The sequence below is a fragment of the Hylobates moloch genome, unplaced genomic scaffold, assembly GCF_009828535.3.
Source record: "Hylobates moloch isolate HMO894 unplaced genomic scaffold, HMol_V3 SCAFFOLD_14, whole genome shotgun sequence".
Taxonomy (NCBI): domain Eukaryota; kingdom Metazoa; phylum Chordata; class Mammalia; order Primates; family Hylobatidae; genus Hylobates; species Hylobates moloch.
The window spans coordinates 70,286,771-70,310,633 of NW_026652289.1; the positions used below are offsets into that span (position 1 = coordinate 70,286,771).

The window sequence follows — 23,863 nt, forward strand, 5'->3', positions numbered from 1 at the left end:
AAATTAACCCAAGATGGATTAAAGACTTAAACGTAAGACCTAAAACCATAAAAATCCTAGAAGAAAACCTAGGCAATTCCATTCAGGACATAAACATGGGCAAAGACTTCATGACTAAAACACCAAAAGCAATGGCAACAAAAGCTAAAATTGACAAATGGGATCTAATTAAACTAAAGAGCTGCTGCACAACAAAAGAAACTATCATCAGAGTGAACAGACGACCTACAGAATGGGAGAAAATTTTTGCAATCTATCCATCTGACAAAGGGCTAATATCCAGAATCTACGAAGAACTTAAATTTACAATTAAAAAAAAAAAACATCAAAAAGTGGGTGAAGGATATGAACAGACACTTCTCAAAAGAAGACATTTATGTGGCCAACAAACATATGAAAAAAAGCTCATCATCACTGGTCATTAGAGAAATGCAAATCAAAACCTCAATGAGATACCATCTCACACCAGTTAGAATGGCGATCACTAAAAAGTCAGGAAACAACAGATGCTGGAGAGGATGTGGAGAAATAGGAATGCTTTTACACTGTTGGTGGGAGTATAAATTAGTTCAACCATTGTGGAAGACAGTGTGGTGATTCCTCAAGGATCTAGAACCAGAAATACCATTTGACCCACCAATCCCATTACTAGGTATATAACCAAAGGATTATAAATCATTCTACTGTAGACACATGTTGCTGGGCACAGTGGCTCACACCTGTAATCCCAACACTTTAGGAGGCTGAGGCAGGTGGATCATGAGGTCAAGAGATCAAGACCATTTCCTGGCCAACATGGTGAAACCCCAACTCTACTAAAAATACAAAAAAAAAAAAAAAATAGCTTGGTGTGGTGGCATGCACCTGTAGTCCCAGCTACTTGGGAGGTTGAGGCAGGAGAATTGCTCAAACCTGGGAGGTGGAGGTTGCAGTGAGCTGAGATTGCGCCACTGCACTCCAGCCTGGTGACAGAGCGAGACTCTGTATCAAAAAAAAGAAAGAAAAGACACATGCACACGTATGTGTATTGAGGCACTATTCACAATAGCAAAGACTTGGAACCAACCCAAATGCCCATCAGTGATAGACTGGATAAAGAAAATGTGGCACATATATACCATGGAATACTATGCAGCCATAAAAAAGGATGAGTTCATGTCCTTTGCAGGGATATGGATGAAGCTGGAAACCATCATTCTAAGCAAACTATCACAGGCACAGAAAACCAAACACCACATGTTCTCACTCATAAGTGGGAGGTGAACAACGAGAACACATGGACACAGGGAGGGAAATATCACACATTGGGGCCTATTGGGGGTTAGGGGGCTAGGGGAGGGATAGCATTAGGAGAAATACCTAATGTAGATGACAGGTTGATGGGTACAGCAAACCACCATGGCACGTGTATACCTATGTAACAAACATGCACATTCTGCACATGTGCCCCAGAACTTAAAGTATTAAAAAAAAAAAACTGTAGTTGTAATGTTGAATGCTGCTTAACAGTCAGGCAAAATGATGACTTAAAACTACCTGTTGGGTTTAACAACAAGAATTTCATTAGAGGCCTTTGCCAGAACCTTTTAGTGACCAAGTAGGGAAGAAGACACAAAAGAAATGGCAGAGTCAGGAATATGATCAGAATGCTCACCAGCACTGCTTTTTTACTACTGTACTGAAAGCCCATGCACAAAGCAAGTATAAGGATTAGAAAGAAACAAAAGTGTCATTACTTATAGATGATATACTATTTTGTATTAGAATAATCCAAGAGAATCTGCAGGCTAGTGAGTTCAAGAATATGTAAAACTCAGTTTGATTTTTGTTCTAAGTGCTCGACACATATGATTTTATTTAATCCTCTTAATAACTATGATCAACTACAATTTTCAGCCCTATTTTATTGATGAGGAAATTGTGGTGCAGAAGGGTTAAGTAACTTGTGCAGCCACACAGCCATGCGAGTAGCAGTATGAGAATTTGAGCCCGATCGGCTGCAAGGGCCCAGCTGCCGGGGCCTATACTCTCTAAACAACTTCTCTCCTCTATTTTCAAAGACAGAGACAGAAATAGTAATTAGAAGGGACCCAGGAAGGTTTTTTTTTTTTTAATTTGAAGATAAGAGAATGTTGAGCAGGTGGGTGAGTGAGGGTGAAGAGGGACTAATTGAAGGAACTTAGTTCTGGAAGAGATTGAAAAAAAAAAAAGAACTTGAGAGAAGTTCAACCTTGGTCAGGAGAAATGTGCCGTTATCCTCTGACACTAGCTTAAGCGTTGTTATGTCTGAAACAAACCAGAGAGTTTGGACTAGGCATTTCTGGTCTTGTTTTGATCCTGTTGACAAGTGCCCTCTCAGTACATATTATGGGCAATGCTGCGTTAGGAGTTGTTCCTTTAATTTTTGTGACATATGACGCAGTTTCTTTGGCCAGAGGCTTCTCTTAGGTCAGCATACATTTCTCACTTAGTTCGTCCAAGCGGTCCCTGCAGAGAGAGTTTACTACAAGGAAGATCTGTCAGGAGCACATGTATAACATCTTTTAGTCATTCTAGTTAGTTGGCTTTAGGACAAAATAAAAGCCTCCCAGCTGATGAATAAAAAGTACCTGATGTCACCTTCTTCAATGCCTCAAAGTAGCATGGGGCTACTCAAGTTTTATGATACATAAACAAAATATAAAACATTATACTTTTTTTATTATATTTTTAATTTATTTATGTGACCAAAACATTATACATTTTTAAAAATGGGATCAACACTGCTCAGGTGGCAGTTGGTCCAAAGAAAAAATAGTCAGGTACCAACCTCTAATAAGAGAAACATTTGCATAATGGCACATCCCTGACAGATCCAAAAGGGTCTCCAAATTTTATTACTTCTGTTTTATCCTAACAACACTAATAAGTACATCATAACAGGCATTTTTTGGACAAAAAAAATCAAATACTCTTTGGGAGGTAAAACAGATTTTGATGCCTTCGAATGAATGCCGGAGGAATTTGGCAAAAGACATTCTAGCAAATGCCAAAATAGCAGTCATCCAGGATACTATGTGTTTGACTCACAGCCAGTCAGGCACAGGCAAAGTCTGACGGGTTGCTTCTTTACATCACCAGAGTAACACTTAGGAGAATGTTCCAGATGTGTAAATGTTCAAAACTTGAGCTCAGACCAGACCTAAGTGGTATACAACCTGTTCAAGATTGATTTAATTGCTAGCAATTGTATATTCCTTAAGGTCTTTATGGCCTTTTGTCAGCATGGCACGGCAAGACAACAAAAATTTTAAAACCACTGGTTATGTAGAGTGTTTTTTGGGTATGGATACCATATCTTGTGACTTAGCCCCAGAAGAGTCACCTGTGACACCATGATTGCAGGCTCTTTGGGCTTGGACTGAAGTCTGGAAACTGCTGCATATGCTACATCAGAAATTTTAAATATAGTACCAGGTCTTAAGAAAATATGGAAAGTGAAAACAGCAGAATTCTAACAAGAATTAAGTGTTCTGATAGGCCAGTGGAAATGGGGAGCAAGCAACATTCACTGTTTCAGGGAACCCGCTTTAGGGACTGAGGTAGTGAAAAGAAGGGATTAGATATACAAGTGGACAGGGTGGAGGGAAAATAGTTACAAGCACCCAGTTGTTAGGTTAGGGCTAGACTGAGCCTGATATAGAACTCATCAGTATTTGACTAGGGCTTCTTAACTCGTCTCTTTTCAGACTGCCTAAAGCCTGGAAAAAGAGTTAAATCTAAAATTAGCTGAAGTTGCTGAGGATGCAACTTGGAGGTTGGGGCACAGACTTAGGCAAGCTTTACGTCTTCCTGCTCCAGACGGTGCTAAGTAAGGGGGAAATATTTTCCTAAGATAGATGAGCACATAATCCCATTAACTCCCAAAGGAGTATGAAAGGGAACATGTGCTTATTTCACAATAATCTTTTATTGCAAAATTTACTGATGCAGAAACAGAAACTAATGCAGGTGGCAAGTGAGAGGAATGTAACTTTGTTTCCCAGCATTTAGAAGTCTGTGAACCCAAGTGTAGACCAAGTGAACCTTTAAAGACAACACATGGGTATTACTTGGTCAGGGTAACAGACCATATAAGTAGGTAGTCAAATAATTCTAACTAGAAAACCTGAAAAAATAAATTGCCGAAAAAGGAGGTTGAATGAACAGTAATCATTCCTGTGTGATTAGTAAACTTTTAAGACCCTGTTATGGTGAATTATATCACTGTACTTTTCAAGTAGACAACATTCAATTAGACACCTGCTTAAGGAGCGTATTTTTCATTGACTTTTGATTATCAAAAATTGAGATCTTTCTCATGCCCAGACTATTGCCAAGGAAACAAGAGTAACAGTTTCCACTCAGCAGCCTGGCTAAATTCCAGAACCCCATGTGACCGGGCAGACTCCTGGAGTCTTTCTGAAACCAATATCAGAGATGCCTTGTCTGTGGCCTATTGTGTTTTCCTGTATAAATGCTTCATGGGAGAATTTATACTCTAGATCAAATAAATAAGAATGAATCCTAATCACCTTTTATTGAACACTTAATAAATACCAGACAATGTGCCAAGCTTCAAACGTAAATGATCTTATTTAATTCTTACGAATCTTTAGGGACAAACTCTTTTCACCCATGTTATAGAGGAAGCTAGCCTAAGAGAGTTCAAACAACTTACTCTAACTCACCCAGTTACTAAGTTTCAGAACCAGAATTTGAACTCAAGGAGTTTGATGTTTATGCCCATGATTTTAATCATTATATTCTACTGCCTTTTCTCTTCCCATTTTTTAAATTAGCTCGGAACTAAAACCATTTTTGAAATATTAGAATTGTTTACTGGTGTAATTCTCTGTACAAAAATCTTACAAAGCAAGCGTAAACAATGGAATAAATGAAAGCTTCAATTGAATATACACAATGAAAATTATATATGAAAATATTAAGTTCATTTATGCTATATCAAAAAAGAGGCGTGAACAAAAATTATTATTTGGGATATTTATTGAAACTCCTCTTAAAAGAGAATTTACCTCTTATCAGTTTGAAAAACTTTATTTTCTTTTTTTTTTTAACTTTTAGGTTTGGAGGCACATGTGAAGGTTTTTTACACATGTAAACATGTGTTACAGGGGTTTGTTGTAGATAATTATTTCATCACCCAGATATTAAGCCCAGTACCCAATAGTGATCTTTTCTGCTCCTCTCTGTCCTCCCATCCTCCCCCTTCAAGTAGACCCCAGTGTCTGTTATTTCCTTCTTTGTGTTTATAGGTTCTTATAATTTAGCTATAGTTAGCAAAATTATATTTTATCATTTAGCTACCACTTATAAGTGAGAACATGTGGTATTTGGTTTTCTGTAACTGTGTTAGTTTTCTAAGAATAATAGCCTCCAGCTCCATCCATGTTCCTGTGAAAGACATGATCTTGTTCTTTTTTATGGCTGCATAGTATTCCATGGTGTATATGTACCATATTTTCTGTATGCAATCTGTCATTAATGGGCATTTAGGTTGATTCCTTGTCTTTGCTGTTGTGAATAATGCTGCAGTAAACATCCACATGCATGTGTCTTTATGGCAAAATGATTTATCTTCCTCTGGGTATATACCCAGTAATGGGATTGCTGGGTCCAATGGTAGTTCTGCTGTTTAGCTCTTTGTAGCGAGGAATTGCCATACTGCTTCCCACAATGGTTGAACTAATTTACACTCCCACCAACAGTGTATAAGTGTTCCCTTTTCTCCACAACCTCACAAGCATCTGTTATATTTTGACTTTTTAGTAATAGCCTTTCTGACTGGTGTGAGATGATATCTCCTTATGGCTCTGATTTGCATTTCTCTAATGATCAGTGATATTGAGCTTTTTTTCCATATGCTTGTTGGCTGCATGTATGTCTTCTTTTGAGAAGTGTCTGTTTGTGTCCTTTGCCCACTTTTTAATGGGGTTATTTGTTTTTTCTTGTAAATTTAAGTTCCTTATGGATGCTGGATATTACACCTTTGTCAGATGCATAGTTTGAAAATATTTTCTCCATTCTGTAGGTTGTCTGTTTACTCTGTGGACAGTTTCTTTTGCTGTGTCTGCAGAAGCTCTGAAGTTTAATTAGATCCCACTTGTCAATTTTTGCTTTCATAGCAATTGCTTTTGGCATCTTTGTCTTGAAATCTTTGCTTGTTCCTATGTCCAGGATGGTATTGCCTAGGTTGTCTTCCAGGGTTTTCATAGTTTTGGGTTTTACAGTTAAGTCTTTATCCATCTTGAGTTGATTTTTGTGTATAATATAAGGAAGGGGTCCAGTTTCTATCTTCTGCATATGGATACCAGTTTTCCCACCAGCATTTATTGAATAGTGAGTCTTTTCCCCATTGCTTGTTTTTGTCAGCTTTGTTGAAGATCAGATGGTCATAGATGTGCAGCCTTATTCCTAGGCTCTCTATTCTGTTCCATTGGTCTACGTGCCTGTTTTAGTACCAGTACTATGCTGTTTTGGGTACTGTAGACTCGTAGTAATTATTTTCTAACCTGCTGGAATTTTAAAATAGCTCTCAAGGGACCTGATCCATAAAGATTTGCATCTATAATCTATAGAGTTGGAGCAGAATAATCATTTGATAAAAATGGAAGATGTCCCCATTTTTAGTTTCTCTAACGTTCAAGTAATCTTAAAGTTAAGGCAGATGTAAGGATAAGATGATTGGGGAATATCATGAAAATAGCCATCAAATACTGGAGTACATGAAATAGGACCAAAAGGGGTTAACATTGCCATGGACTGAACATGTATGTCCCCTGCAAAATTCATATATTGAAACCTAATCCCCAGTGTGATGGTATTAGAAGATGGGGCCTTCGGGAGGTGGTTAGGTCATGAGGATAGAGCACTCATGATTGGGATTAATGACCTTATAAGGGGTTGAAGATACCAGATTTCTCCCCTTCCACCATGTAAGGACATATTAAGAAGGCACCATCTATGAACCAAGAAGAGGGCCCTTGCCAGACGCCATGAATGGCTGGCACCTTAATTTTAGATTCTCAGCCTCCAGAACTATGAGAAATAAATTTCTGTTATTTATAAGCCATCCAGGTTATGGTATTTTGTTATAGAAGCCCAAATGGACTAAGACAAACATTAATTTTGTTTTTATATTATCATAGAGAAATGATGGGATAACTGTAATATCCAGTTGTGTGTGGCTTTTTTTTCTCCTCTGTGGAAGAGGGGCCCTGGGCAGAACTTTATATTCTTGCACTTCTCAAGGACTTTAACCTTCATCTACACCACCTATTCTAATTATTTTTATCACCCAAGCAGGTAGCTGAGTGTGCAGCACCCATCCATCCAGGCAGGTGGGAGCCCAGAGCACTCCTCACTAGGATTGTAGAGCATGTGAGTGTCTAGTCACTTGGCCAGAACTTTTGACTAGGAGACCCAGTCATACTGACTGACACTCCTCCTGCATCACTTTAGGGCTTCTTTTTTCTTTCTTTCTTTCTTTCTTTCTTTTCCTGGTCTTTTTTGGAAAACCTGCTTTGGCAAATTCTTGCTGTTTTAATAGAGAATAGATTTCTTCTGCCTATTTAGTTCAGACCATTATTCTCTCTCCTACCTTTTTCAGACTTTGCACTCTTAAGTGTCTCTCATTCAGCACTTCCCTCTTCCTCCTTTCCGTGTAACTTCAAGTGTGAGGGTGACAGAAAGACTGCAGATTTTGTGGAGACAGAGTCAAACCATGCCAAACTTCCATCTTCCTCCTCCTTCACCTTCTCCTTTTTGGGGATTGTAATGGGATCCATAGTATCACTGAGCTTTGCTACAAGGTGGAGTTGCCATTGATTATAGTGTTTAACTAGGGAGACTCAGGGAAACATACTTGCTTTTTCCTAGCATAGGGTTTTGTTTCCATTAAGCTTGAGAATGAATGAAGTTTACAGGAAGCTAGAAGTTTCACTGAGTCAATCCCTGTTCGCTTTATTCATCCAGGGCTTTGAAGTCATTAACACATAAAGTAGTGCTGAATTATAAATCTTGTCAGTAACACTAAGTATTTTCAGTTGTACATTATACTGTTGCTCAAGGAGAAGTAAATATAAAAATAAACAAACAGTAGAGGGCAGAATCAGGATTTATAAATGGAGTGGCTCTGTGATTCTGCTCTTCATACTGTTACTCTGGGCATGGGATTTTGATACATAAATCTTATTAGAGCACCAATTTCCCCTCCTTCCCCCACCCCTCACCCCAGTTCAACAAAAATTAATTTTGTAAAAAAAAAATCAGTGTTGTAATGATCACATATGTTCATTCTCATTTAGTCTGTCTAAAGTTATGCCAGGAATTCTATTAAGGAAGTACAGATTTACAACATCAGCTGTCAACTTTTTTGTTTCCCATGTTCCAGTCTCTTTGAGAGCATCACGCTACCAAGGCAGGGAATTCGTGATTTGTTTGTTCACTTATTCATTAATTACAAGAAACATTGGAGGCTAGAATACAAAAATGAATAAAACATAGTCCATACTCAAAAAATGTATAATCCAAAGAGGCTTTTCATTCATAAGTTCTTTCAGTGTTTACTGATGATGTTCTTCAGGTGTTCTCACTTGCAGAATGCTGTGGCCGTGCATCAGAATCACCTGAGACGTTACTAAAAATTAGCATTGCATATGCTCCACCCCAGACCTACTGAATCGGAATCTCTAAGCATCTGTTCTGTTTTAAAGCCTGACAGGTAATTTTAATGTTACTGCTAGAGTGTTGAGAAACAAATTTACTGTGGAAAGTACAGTGATTGAATATGTCTGCACCTCAATCCTATATAGCCTTGTGTTTTAGTTACCATGTCAGCATATGTCAGCCTGTGTCTCCACCTCAATCCTGTATAACCTTGTATTTTAGTTACCATATTTTCTCTGTACTGTTCCCTGTTATGTTCTGTTTACTAATCCTAGCCACTAGAATACTTATAGGTTTAACAGCTTTAACACTGAAATTATCCTGGGGCAGGTAAAATAAAGTTGCTACTAAACACCAGAGTTAGTTTATTGGTTCAGGCATCACCCATTCTGGTTCCTATTGCTGCTTTCTTATTGTGACTGCAAGGTCGAAATCCTGCACAGCTATTCGTGGTTGTGGTTTTTTTTTTTTTTTTCTTTGAAGCAAAAGGATGCAGCAGTGTTATCCAAAGGGCTTTAAAACGGTGAACCAAATGTAAGTTAAATATGGTGGCAGGAGCCATTCCATAAAGGTTACAAACTTGTTTTAAGAGTTAAGTGGGGACTTTTTTGGCTTGGTGCCAAAATGGAACTGGCATTGTTTTTTCAATGCAGGCTGCCTGGTATTTCTATCATAGCTTTGCTAGTTGATCAGTTTCCTCTCACTATGGCCTCTTATTCATTCCTTCATTCAGCAAATATTTGTTGAATACCTACTTAGGTCAGGCACTGTTAAAAGCAGTGGATGTAGTGGTAAATAAAATAGAAGTGGTTTAGTCTATTTCTTTGAGCCTTCCTCAGAGAAAATGTCACTTCTTTGTCAGTGTCTTTATAGCCTTTATCCTGAGCCCAGGAGAGAAAAATTACCTAAATTTCCAGTCTGGTTTAAAGCTTAAACTGATCCAATAATTCAGACAGTCCCTTGGGGTAGTGTCATAAATGATGGCCATAGGTTTCTCTTGGTCTCAGGGGCAAGGTCCCTCATCCACTTGAGTGCTGCTTGTTCTGCCGTCATTTATGGCTGAAATATGTGGCTGTAGGCTGCTTGCTCAGAACCCAGTAGCACTGTGGCTACCTGGGCCTCCCCCTGACTTCTGGTTGCACCCCCCTGAGCCTCTGGTGTGTCTGCCATCCGGTTCATCCTCTTATAATCTCTCAGTGTCTGTGCCTTGTGGGAACTATGGGAGCTCAGGAAACCTGAACCTCAGACGCTTCTCTACCAGACCTGCTACAACGCTGAGTCACTGTTTCTGTGCACCATGTTGTGGTGGAGGCTGCCTGAGAGTTGATCTTCTCTAGACTCCCAACCATGAAGAAGGAGTGGGCACTTGGCCTTTGGTTTTATCCTCACTTATTTAACAAACTGATTTATCTCCAGGCTGAGGAAGTCAGTGTTGCTTTGCTGCACTTCCATCTCGCATAGTCTGGAAGTCTGGAAGGACTTTTTCCTACATTATATCGTTCTCTTGCCATAGACCTAGCATGGCAGTTATAGTTGGATGGAATATCTTCTCTACCCTCCCTTTTGTATGGGCATGTTGGTTGATATAGAAAAGGGAGAAAAAGTATTTTGGAAAAGTCTTTAAGATGACTTTTCGCTTATAAACTACTGTCTTCCTGCATGTCATAGATTATATTTTTCTCTGCTTGTTCATTCTCCCTTCCTTTTCCATGTGATATGCAAACACCTCCTAGGAGAGGAGTACACATCCTTGCCCCATTGATGTTAGGCTTAAACGTGTGACTTCCTTGGCCAATGACGTGTGAACAGATATGATATAGACCACATCTGGGCAGAAGTTTTTTTTTTGTTTTTTTTTTTTTTGAGACGGAGTCTCGCTCTGTCGCCCAGGCTGGAGTGCAGTGGCGCAATCTCGGCTCACTGCAAGCTCCGCCTCCCGGGTTCACGCCATTCTCCTGCCTCAGCCTCTCCGAGTAGCTGGGACTACAGGCGCCCGCCACTACGCCCGGCTAATTTTTTTGTATTTTTTTTAGTAGAGACGGGGTTTCACTGTGGTCTCGATCTCCTGACCTCGTGATCCGCCCGCCTCGGCCTCCCAAAGTGCTGGGATTACAAGCGTGAGCCACCGCGCCCGGCCTGGGCAGAAGTTTTGAAAGTCAGCACAGGGCCAGGCGCGGTGGCTCATGCCTGTAATCCCAGCACTTTGGGAGGCCGAGGAGGGCGGATCACGAGGTCAGGAGATCCAGACCATTCTGGCTAACACGGTGAAACCCTGTCTCTACTAAAAATACGAAAAATTAGCTGGGTGTGTTGGCACGTGCCTGTAGTCCCAGCTAGTCAGGAGGCTGGGGCAAGAGAATCACTCAGGAGGCAGAGCTTGCAGTGAGCTGTGATGGCACCACTGCACTCCAGCCTGGGCAACAGAGCAAGACTCCGTCTCGAAAAAAAAAAAAAAGAACTAGAAAAGAAAGCACAGGTTTCCACTAGCCCTCTTGCTTTATTCCTTCTGCCGTGAAAGTGGCATGACCAAAATAAGGGCTGTTGCTTCTGCAAGGGTCACAGAATTAGAGTCATGTAACAGAAACCAAGCTGCCCCTGACCTGAATCCAAACTGCACTGTACTGAGAAAATTTTGTCCTTATAAACATGAAGATTTGGGGTTGTTACTGCAGCAAAGCTGACTTAATTCTTTCCAAATATTCCATGTTACATAACAAGAGGAACTAAATATGGAAAATATTCTAACCTCTAGTTTTTTGTTCTGTTTTTTGTTGTTGTTGTTGTTGTTGTGTTTGTTTTTTGCTCTGAAGAAGGAAGTGACCATTGTTATGGAAATAAATGCTATGCATACAGCATATCCACGTGAAAATTAGGAGTTATTAAAGGATAGAAAGTGTTATTTTAAGATTGTGACGTTGTTATAGAAATGTAATATAGAGAAGAAGGTACTAACCCTGTTCAGTGGCAGGTTAATTCTGGGTTGTGATCCCAGGGTCATGGTCCACAGTTTGTGAACAACCGTGGGATCCTTTCTGTCTTTATTTGTGTGGATGCAAGCGATATAGCTCAGATTCAAACAAACACCACAGATTCTTCTTGCTATTTTTTTTTCCATTGTATTTTAGGAATTTGTAAACATGTAAGATTTATTTAGTGGTAAATACACCTGCTGTTTATTTACTTATGCCAGAGGCAAGCAAAAGAACTGGTAGACAATGAAGAAAGAACTGTTGATCCCACAGTGATCATTTTAGCTACATCTGTGCACACATGGTAATCACCATGAGCAGAATAAATTTTGGGAAAAGAAAAATACAGTAGCTTTTTCCTTTAGAAATGCTTAGGATTCCTCTGGATTTGAGTGGTTGGAATTTCCCTGCTGATAAAGTTCATTTCTGGTTTGTATATAGAACTGCCCACCATTTTCTGTTTGAGAAAAATCACTTCATCATGCTCAAACCTTGGGTTTGCTAAGAAAAAATAATAGTCCTAAGTTCGGATACTTTATTGTGATAGACAGGGCTTGCAACTGAATCTGATAACAGATTCGTAGTTCAGTTCTCTTGAGTAAATAAATAATAAGCTGTTAAGAAAAGCAACAATGTAAGGCCAAATCATTTTTAAAGTAATTGTTCATGTGCTATAAATGTGGAAAGGGAAAAAAACTAGATAGAACATGAGAAATACGTAATAAATAATCTAGTACATTTTAATACAGTCAAATCCTATTTTAAATCGTAGAATAGGTATGACAGAAGCGGGTAGTGAGTGGAACTTTTTGCTTAAGACAAAACATACTGAATGAAATTTGTTTCTATCAAGAAAGAGAGAGGCCAGACGTAGGGGGTCATGCCTGCAATCCCAGCAGTTTGGGAGGCTAAGACGGGCGGATCACTTGAAGTCAGGAGTTTGAGACCAGCCTGGCCAACATGGCGAAACCCTGTCTCTACTAAAAATACAAAAACAATGAGCCAGGCTTGGTGGTACGTGCCTGTAGTCCCAGCTACTCAGGAGGCTGAGACACATGAATCGCTTGAACCCAGGAGGCAGAGGTTGCAGAGAGCTGAGATGGTGCCACTGCACTCTAGCCTGGGTGACAGAGTGAGACTCTGCCCCACCAAAAAAATGAATTAAGGAGGGAGGAAGGAAATTAGGCTGACCATAATTGCCAGAGCCTGTATAAGTAAAGTGAATGAGAAAAGGTGTGATTTTCCTGGATCAGGTTTCAGAACTTATCCTGTTTAACAAAGAAAATCATGTGTTGCTGATTCCCAGAAAGGCAGTAAGTGAGCAGCCACCAAGCCTGGCTCTCAAGAGTGGTAGGCTCCTCACCTATCATTCATTGGGCATCCCTATCTGTTTTCTTTCTCTGTACTAGTCATATTTAATACCCCCTATTTTCTTAACACTCTCAGCTGTAATTCTTCCATGGATCCTACTATACCAAATTTTATTCCAAAGCCAACAGTATTTCACATTTATACTTAGAATACTAATTAAATTGTGAGTTACCATTTAATGCATAGAGTACCCTAATAACCTGAAAAATGAATGCTTACTTCTGACTTACTCAGTTGTTCCTATACTTTGGCAGACTGCATAGATGTATAAGATATAATACATATAAGATATAATACATATAATTACATATATTTGTGTGTATATATATATATATATGTGTGTGTGTGTGTGTATTCTCCTATGCATCTCTTTTGTTTGCTAGAATGTCCTTCTTCTCAATATCTAACTTCCTTTAATGTCCATTTAAATGGCATTTCCTCTATGAAGCCTCCATTCACTCTGTCTTGGCCCCTAGCTAGATGTTACCTCTTCCCATGTCTACATTCCAATAGCATTTAATTATTTTTTATAGGGAGTTTTAATGATATTTTGTTCTATATTATAGTTATTTGTATATATTTGTATCCCCCCTAATAATGGTGATGGTGATAGCAGCTACCATATGTTGAGAACTTTCTTTTGGCCAGCCACTTGACTAAACTCTATTCCTCACAATACCATTGTGAGTTAAGTATTACTACCCCACTTCTACGAATGAGGAAGTTGAGGCTGAAAAAGCTTGAGCTAGGTGGGCCAAATTCATACAGCTAGTTTGGTAAAGTTGAGATTTAAAAGCAAATCTGTTACTCTCCAGATCTCATACCTATAAACCATTCCCCTATTACTCACTTATGAATTGTCTCAGGATGTAGGTTGAGGGCAAATGGAGGAAACTCACTTTTACTGAATGTATAATCTGTGCCTGACACTTGACTAAGAGCTTTCAGGTATTTTATCATATGAAGTAGATGTTTTTATTTACATTTTATGGGTAAGAAAACCCATGCTTACTATAAACAAAGATAAAAATAACAGACTTTGAGAAGATAGTCGTACTTTATTTTGCTGGCAAAAAATTTGGACCCAGAATGTGTTTTTAAAATTCCACAAATCAATTTTTAAAAAATGAACCAATTCCCCAATTTAAGAAATTATCAAAAGAAATGAACAGGAAGTTTACTTAAGGGTAACCTGTAATAGGAAAAAACATGAAATGACAACTGTATTAGCAATTAGGGAAATATAAGTTAAAAGATGAGATACCATTTCAAACCTGTAATGTTGGCAAAAATTAAAATGCCTGACATCTAGTTTTGGTAAATGAGAATGCACCTAAAATGCACAATGGTAGGTACAAAAGAAAATGGTATGCCACTCTGGAGAACACTCAGGTGATGTGAAGGTTATCATACCCTGTGACTCAGCAATTCCACTTCTTAATATATATCTTAAAGAAATTCTCCCAGGAGACATGTTTAGTGCCAATATTATGAGGGGAATGGACAAATTGTGATATTTTCATACAGTCAAAAATCATAGGGAGTTAAAACAAATGATCTGCTACACATCTGGTGTTTATTTTCTGTACTTTTCTCTATGATTAAAATATTAATAATGTAAAACAAAAGATGAAACAAACATAGATTCCAACTGTACATTGTAACACTTAACAAATGTTTATTGAATTAAAATTTCATTTATGTTCACAATGGTAATAGCAGTCACAATTTACTGAGTGCTTATTTATTGCTAGGTGCTACATATACTTCATATCCTTCACGTCCAACAACCTTGCAAGGCAGGTCTTGTTAGGCCAGCCACTAGATATGGAAAATGAGACCCAGGAAGGTAAAGAAAGTGTATCTTCTTTCTTGATATCATGCTGATTCTCAGAAATTCACAAAGTATTGCCCTTGTATCCTGAAAGCATTAGTGTTCCATAATTTATAATCAGTTAATAACCTGAGCTTTAAAGTGATCCATTTTAATATAGTAAAAAGTGACATTCAAATACTGTAAATTTTATATTATTAAAGACTTTCATGTTTGCCAATTCTTGTAATTTTATTTTTAGACTACTGGAAGGATCACTGGTGGGAATGTGTATGGACTTTAAACAAGTCCAATTTACTTTAAAAGAGGCTTTAAAAATACACTCTACAGTTTTTAAGTCTAGACGTTTAAGTTGAGAGGAGCTTATTTCTTTAAAAGAAATAAGTGAAAAGGTTTTGTACTGAAACAGGCTCTTTCCCACAAAGAAAGTACCGTATTATAAAGCTCAAGGTGCTTTGTAATGTTCTGCCTGTTGCCACCTCCCTGTTTTCTGTCCACAGCCTCTTGGCTTACTTGTCTGGCCTCTGAGCCTTTTTACATGTCATTTCCTCTGAGTAAAATGTTATTTCAACATTATAGCTTAGGACTCCTATGTCAGGCTATAACTCTCACTGCCTCATTTGCAAGCAATTCCTATGACAACCTCCAGATGGGAGATGCTGGGGGACCTGGGGAAATTTAGGGGACATGGGAGTGTCTTCAGGTATCATCTAGATGGTAACTACATTTAGGGGGCAAGAACGTCTCTTGTAGACCCCTGACCTCAACCCAGGAGTGTACATAATTGGTGCAGCCCAAAGACTGGGGCTTTTTGTGTCCCCTCGCCCCTATTTTTGCATAAATACATATCCAACAGATAAGCTACTGGACCTCTGAGCTCCTCTCACTCCTCTCCCCAACATTTCTTCTCCTTCAAATTTGCCCCATTGCTTTTTTCCAAACCACCATGTTCATGAAGCTTAACCTCCAGGGTCATTTTTCTGATCTCCCTGAAGCCATTCTGTAACAAATGCATATAACCCAGAACTTTGTAACATTAATCTGATAGTTTCTTGACTATATGAAAAACGGTATGCAGCTGTGGAAATAGTACTAGACCACTCAGATGATCTAGAGTTAGGGCTGGCTCTTCCATTTCACATGTGTCCCTGAGCAAGTCTTTTCCTTCCTCTTCATTAGAAGGAAAGTAAGCTCATTGGAATCCTGGAGCCAGCCTATACTGGCCCACAAAATATGATTGTTAAATTTTTGGTAATCTCATGAGCTTTTTTTCTCTTAAAATTATTCAAGCATAAGAATATTCATGATTACCTGCTCTCTTTTTTTTTTTTTTTTTTTTTTTTGTGGAGCGGGGACAGAGTCTTGCTCTGTTGCCCAAGCTGGAGTACAGTGGTGTGATCTCGGCTCACTGCAACCTCTGCCTCTGAGGTTCAAGTGATTCTCCTGTCTCAGCCTCCAGAGTAGCTGAGATTACAGGTACATGCTACTACGCCCAACTAATTTTTGTATGGTTTTTTTTTAGTAGAGACGGGGTTTCGCCATGTTGGCCAGGCTGGTCTCAAACTCCTGGCCTCAAGTGATCCCCCAATCTCATCCTGCCAAAGTGCTGGATTACAGGCATGAGCCACTGCACCCAGCCGCCTGCCCTCTTTTGTATTATGTTAAAATATGCATAACATATACTTTATAATTTTAGCTATTTTTAAAGTACATACACATGGTCATGAAGCCATCACTATTATCCATTTTCAGAGCTTTTTAATCATCCCAAACAGAAACTATTACTCCCTCCTCACAGACCCAAGTAACCACTCTTCTACTTTCTGTCCCTATGAATTTACTGAGTATGCCTCATGTAAGTAGATATTATTCATTATTTTTCCTTTTGTGTTGGCTTATTTCACTTAGTGTAATGTTTTCAAGGTTCATCTATCTTGTAGCATTTACCAGAATTTTATTCCTTTTAAGGCTAAATACTATTCCATTGTATGTACATACCACATTTTGTTTATTTGTTGATGGATATTTGGGTTGTTTCCACCTTTTGGCTATTGTGAAGAATGCTTCTATGAACAGTTGTGTACAAATACCTGTTTGAATCTTGGTTTTCAATTCTTTTGAATATATACCTAGAAGTGGAATTGCTGGATTGTATGGTAATTCCATGTTTAATTTTTGAGGAGCGACCATAACATTTTACATAGCAGATGTATCATTTTACATATGTAAGAGTTCTAGTCTCTCCACATCTTCAGTAACATTTGTTATTCTTTTTCTTTTTTTAGTAATAGCCATCCTAGTAGATGCAAATAGTACTTTATTTTGGTTTTGATTTGAATTTCCCTAATGATTGGTAATGTTAATCATCTTTTCATGTGCTCATTGGCTGGCAATTTGTATATCTTCTTTGGGAAAATGTTCAAGCCCTTTGCCTATTTTTAAAATAAAATTGTTTGGCTTTTTGGGTTGTTGAGTTGTAGGTGTTCCTTATATATTATATATATTAATCCCTTATCAGATATATGCATTTTAAATATTTCCTCCCATGCTATGAGTTAGTTACCTTTTATGAACTGGTTTTAAAGCACAGAAATTATTAAAAATTAAACTATATAAACTAAAAACTTATATATATATATATATATTTGAGACAGGGTCTTGCCCAGGCTGGTGTGCAGTGTTGCGATCTCAGCTCACTTCAACATCGGACTCCCAGGCTCAGGCAATCCTCCCATCTCAGCCTCCTGAGTAGATGGGACCACAGATGCGCACCATCACACCTGGCTAATTTTTGTATTTTTTTGTAGAGACTGGGTTTAGCCATGTTGCTCAGGCTGGTCTCAAACTCCTGGACTCAATTGAGCTGCCTTCCTTGGCCTCCTAAAGTGCTGGGATTATAGGTGTGAGCCACTGCACCAGGCCAAGTTGTCATATTAAAAACAAAATAAATACTCAAAGCTAACCATTTTATGGTTATCTGTGCTCTTGAGATATTTGTATCTATTATATCTAAATGATGGAAATATTATGTAATAGTGTACCACTGCATTTTTTCCCCAACTCTGAGTTCAGGGATTTCATGTAGATAGCTTGAAATTACCTGTGATAGAAGTACTTACACCACTGAAATCAACAAATACTACAAATCAGGGCTTGATTTATTGTTTTGTTGATTGTCTAGACTCAAAAAAGTGATGAAGAAAATGTTAATAATTCATTGTCTATAGCTATTACTTGTGAATAGCACAAAAGATTGAGAAATATTCTTCCAGTATGGGAAAATTATTCATTGATTTAGCAAAGAAGTCACTCATGATTGATAAATAATAAAGTTCCAACATACAGCTTTTTGCTTTACTTTTGTCTTAGTTGTTAAAAAAAAACTAATTCATACATTCATGGTGACCCACATTTGAAGAGCTAGTTTTTAAAAATTTACAACCACACTACTGAGTAAGCATCCTAGGAGCAGGAACTCTGTCTTGTTCATCACTGTAAATCTGGCACCTAGAAAAGTGCCTAGCTGTTGAACAAATGAAGATATATAACTTCTCAGTGTCTCAATTTCTCATGTGTAAATTGAAGACAACAGACCTATGCTGCTACAATACTGGGGTGAGGGAAGAGCAAACGTGGTAACAAAGCTGAAACCACTTTCTGAACAAGCAGCATTAAGCAGATGTAAGGTGGTCTTATTAAGATATATTACGATATGGTGAGCCAAGATCGCACCACTGCACTCCAGCCTGGGCAACAGAGCAAAACCCTGTCTCAAAAAAAGAAAAAAAAAAAAGATATGATATGATATCATACCATATACTGAATGTATTTACCTCATATGTTGGTTGGTTAAAGGACTCTAATAGAGATAAGGATTCGTATATAGATAATTTGTTTCATTCAAAGAAAACATGTATTTATTTTATTTCTTTATAAATAAATATGTTGCAGTCATTTGCCTGGTTCAATGTTAGGTGTTCTGGAAAATACTATAGAAATAGATTTCTTGCACTCAAAAGATGCATATCTACTCATAATGATAACAAATACAACATTTAGAGAACAGAAAAATTAAGTGAGAAATGTTTGGTATTAGACACCATGCCAAGGATTTTAGTGCTTGTTCTTTTTTTTTTCTTTCTTTTCTTTTCTTTTTTTTTTTTTTTTTTTTTTTGAGACAGACTCTTGCTCTCGTTGCCCAGGCTGGAATGCAATGGCTCAATCTCAGCTTACTGCAACCTCCACCTCCTGGGTTCAAGAGATTCTCCTGCCTCAGCCTCCCAAGTAGTTGGGATTACAGGTACCCACCACCACACCCAGCTACTTTTTTGTATTTTTAGTAGAGACAGGGTTTCACCATGTTGGCCAGGCTGGTGTCGAACTCCTGATCTCAGGTGATCCACCCGCCTTGGCCTCGCAAAATGTTGAGGTTACAGGCGTGAGGCACCGTGCCTGGCCCTTCCTTTTTTTCTTAATAGGATGCCGAAGATATTTTGACTAGCCTTTCTGGTTATTAAAAATCCTTCTTTGATATTATTTTCCAGGGCATCTTGGATGGTGGTGTTAGATCATCATCAGTAAGCATTTAATAGATGGTCATTATATGTACTAGCTGTGCTAATAAAAATATAAACTCTAGGATTTACAAAATCGGATGAAATATGGTCTGCGGAAAACAAATAGGCAATCATAAATGCATTAGAAATATATGCCCACATAAGCCGGGCATGATGGTTCACACCTGTAATCCCAGAACTTTTGGAGGCCGAAGTGGGTGGATCACCGAGGTCAGGAGTTCGAGACCAGTCTGGCTAACATGGCAAAACTCCGTCTCTACTAAAAATACAAAAATTAGGTGGGTATGGTGGTGCATGCATGTAATCCCAGCTACTTGGGAGGCCGAGGCAGGAGAATCGCTTGAACCCGGGAGGCAGAAGTTTCAGTGAACTGAGATCAGCCACTGCACTCCAGCCCGGGTGACAGAGTGAGACTCCATCTCAAAAAAAAAAAAAAGAAAAGAAAAAAGAAATGTATACCCACATCAAATGTTAGCCATCTCTCTCCCTCTTAGCTATTTTAATATGCCAAAAATTATTTCTCTGGAAATAAACCGCCTATGTCAGTAAGACCAAAACATGGAGGATAAGGAGACAGTGCTGGCTTGGGATTTACAGGGCAAAAGTCTCTATTTGACCAGATGAGAAAGAAGAATGGAAAAAGAAAGGATTAGGGCTATGGAAGCCATGGCTTTCTCCTCCTGCCCTGTACACTTTGTCTCACTCCTTGAGTCAGACTGGAATTCTTAGGGGTGCAGCCACAGACCTGTGCCTGTGGACTGAGTATTAAACAAGTGAATAGGTTGAGAACTTAGGACATTTTTAATGATTATGCCCCAAAGTGATATTTTTTTCAGTGTTCTATTTGCAAAGGCCCCTATCAGATTTCCTTACTGAGAATTAATTACTCACATGCCCAAACTTAATCAAATTTTTCTCATCACTTTATGCAGACAGCCATTAAGAGTAGCTCGACACTTTACTAAAGGAGTTACCCCTCCCTTTTTAGAATACCTAAATCCCACTGAGGCATGAAACAAACAGATTGGTGTATACTGCTTAACTGTTCCTTTGAGGAAAAATGATATTTTATGTTTATGTATTCCATTTGTATTAACTTTTGTCAAAAGTGCTTTTTGAGGTTTATTTGCATTAAGTCACAGTCTAATCCCTTGATCTAAACCATATTAAATACTTTGATGCCAGCCTGTGCTTTGAACAAATATTTCAAGTAGATAACATTAACTTAAATAATCCTGCTGCCTAACATATTCTCAGATAAAATATTGATTTAAATGCTAATATAGATGTGCAGAGTTTCACTTTCTCTTTCCTTATAAGCAAAAATGGATAAACATTTAGCCTTTCCTAGGCAGTGGGACTTAGGCTAATACAAAAAATTAGCCCTTGTACAGTGGGACTGCAGCAGCGTTTGAAAGCCATGTTTGGTCAGGTGCGGTGGCTCACACCTGTAATCCCAGCACTTTGGGAGGACGAGGCGGGTGGATCACGAGGTTAGGAGATCGAGACCATCCTGGCTAACACGGTGAAACCCCGTCTCTACTAAAAATACAAAAAAAAGTTTAGCTGGGCATGGTGGTGGGCGCCTGTAGTCCTAGCTACTTGGGAGGCTGAGGCAGAAGAATGGCGTGAACCCGGGAGACAGAGCTTGCAGTGAGCCGAGATCGCACCACTGCACTCCAGGCTGGGCCACAGAGCCAGTCTCAAAAAAAAAAAAAAAAAAGAAATCTTTGGGGATTAATGCTATTAGATCAATGACTTGCCCAAAATCAGCTTAATACATGGCAACTGATTTATCAGTGTACACAGTGTACTGTGTTTAAAATCCATAATGACTAATGTACTAAATAAATAGTTAAATGTAAGCACGATAATAATAAAATTTGAAAGGCCTTAACTGTTTGCAAAATACTGGCAGATACATGATCTCATTTGATCTCAAAAATTCTATCAGAGGTTAGGTGCCATGGTTCATGCTTTTTTTTTTTTTTTTTTTTTTTTTCCTGAGACAGAGTCTCGCTCTTTGGCCCAGGCCGGACTGCAGTGGTGCTATCTTGGCTCACTACAACCTCCACCTCCTGGGTTCACGCTATTCTCCTGCCTCAGCCTCCCCAGTAGCTGAGACTACAGGCGCCCGCCACCAGGCCTGGCTAATTTTTTGTATTTTTAGTAGAGACGGGGTTTCACTGTGTTAGCCAGGATGGTCTATCTCCTGACCTCATGATCCGCCCGCCTTGGCCTCCCAAAGTGCTAGGATTACAGGCCACCACACCCGGCCGGTTCATGCTTTTAATTTCAGCACTTTGGGAGGCTGAGGTGGGCAGATCACTTGAGCCCAGGAGTTCAAGACAAGCCTGCAACATGGTAAAAACCTGTTTCTACAAAAAAATTAGCCCAGTATGGTGGCACGCACCTGTAGTCCTAGCTACTCGGGAGGCTTATCACTGCATTCCAACCTGCACAAAAAAGTGAGACTCTGTCTCAAAAAAAAAAAGTTATGTGAACTACAGCAGTTATCTTTTATTATCCAAGGCCACTCTATTTATAAAATTGTAGTAGCTAGACTCGAACCCAAGTCTTCATTTTTTTTGTTTTGTTTTTGAGATGGAGTCTCACTATTTTGCCCAGGCTGGAGTGCAGTGGTGTAGTCTCGGCTCACTGCAACCTCCACCTCTCGGGTTCAAGCAATTCTCCTGCCTTGGCCTCCCAAGTAGCTGGGACTACATGTGCGTGCCAACATGCCTGGCTAATTTTTTGTATTTTTAGTAGAGACAGGGTTTCGCCATGTTGGCCAGGCTGGTCTCGAACTGCTGACCTCAGGTGATCCACCTGCCTTGACCTCCCAAAGTGCTGGGATTACAGGTGTGAGCCACCGTGCCCGACCTCCAAGTCTTCATTTGCCAGAAACTGTAGTTTCCACAATGCCATTGCTGCATCCCTATGTCCTGTTTCAGGATATAATGAAGAAATACATTATTTGTATGTACAAATATTAACTACCTTATAAGGATTAGTAAAACACTTCAGTGGTATAATTCCCACTAGATTGCTCAGTTCTGTTAGTCAAATATTATGAGTAGTTTTGGTAGGTTTTTCCCTTTCTGACCAGATCTGCCACATTTTGTCAGCACTCTGGGTTTGCAGATGTTGCTGTTTAATTAGATTGCTCTGTAGAGGATGAGAGAACCAGGAGGTTCATTTGCATAGCTGATAAGTGGCTGGGTTTTGAAGCAAGAAATAATGCTTCTTTGGGCCCTATGAACTGGTGGGAAGGCAAGGTTTAGTCTTTTTCTATTAGAAACTATCTGTAAATCGGGAACTTCTCCACATCTAGGCACTTCCTGTATCTGAATATTGTATTCTGAACCTTACTCTGTACTCTAGCAAGATGATAAGTGTAATGCAGATATAAATCAACCTTTCATTTACTTAAAAGAATAATCCTGCAGTAAAGGAAAAAAACGACAGCTACTCTGATCCTTGAATACTGGGCAAAGGCAAGCCATCTGTAAGTGCATAGTCCTTCAGTATGACGTAACCTTTCTCATTTAATGAACATTTTCCCCTAGTAACTCTTTGTGCTGGCAAACCATGAAAGAAAGCATGTGGACTTGGCAGCCCAACCCTGAAGTTTTTGTCTCAAAAAAAATTGCAATTTCTGTACCAAGGGTCCAAATGACATTTGTTTGGACAGACTTTTATGAAATTAAAAAGAATGACCTTATTTCACTTAGTGAAATGAGTTGTACTCTTAAATAGAGTCCATTTTGAATAGTTTGTCGTAGAGCAACACTGTCAAAAAAGAAGATATATTTTATATTCTTCTCATTATCAGAAGAAAATACACTATTAAAATACTTTCAGGGCTGGGCACGGTTGCCCACACCTATAATTCCAGCACTTTGGGAGGCCAAGATAGAAGAGTTACTTGAGACCAGGAGTTTGAGACCCATCTGGGCAACATAATGAGACCCCAGCTCTACAAAAAGCAAAAGGTAAAAATTTAGCCAGGCATGGTGGTGCTTGCCTGTAGTCCCAGCTCCTCAAGAGGCTGAGGCAGGAGGATCACTTGAGCCCAGGAATTCAAGGCTGCAGTGAGTTATGATCACACTGTTATACTCCAGCCTAGAAAACAGAGTGAGACCTTGTCTTGAAAAAAAAAAAAAAAAAAAAAAAAAAAAATGTTCCAGTAAGGCTTGCTTGGGTCTCATGGTACCATTGAAAAATGCCTAGTCCTAAGTGGTGATCTGGCACAAGGTTAGGCATAGTTTTTTTCTTTTCCTTTTGGGGTGAAAAACAGAGATCACATATGATTGAAGATAGTATTATGGTTTTTACTGATATTTAATAAACCGTACCCACCTTAATTTCCTCTTGTGCTTTCATCCCTAGGAAACCTATAGCTT

The 23,863-nt window shown here is 38.9% G+C and overlaps 1 protein-coding gene across 14 annotated transcripts in view; it reads left to right on the forward strand.

Annotated features, from left to right (window-relative positions):
- FRMD5 (FERM domain containing 5) overlaps positions 1–23,863 on the forward strand; it is a 351,142-nt gene that overhangs the window by 181,347 nt on the left and 145,932 nt on the right. The window contains exons 1-2 of one of the 14 annotated variants that reach the window (XM_058427352.1): positions 8,067–8,761; positions 14,801–14,895. The exons of 11 other annotated variants lie outside the window; for them this stretch is intronic. In XM_058427352.1, the coding sequence (XP_058283335.1) occupies positions 14,881–14,895 (15 nt within the window). In that variant the 5' untranslated portion in view covers positions 8,067–8,761; positions 14,801–14,880. Of the gene's footprint in view, positions 1–8,066; positions 8,762–14,685; positions 14,896–23,863 lie in introns of those variants that run through there. 2 more of the 14 variants (XM_058427350.1, XM_058427351.1) reach the window with 2 other exon arrangements.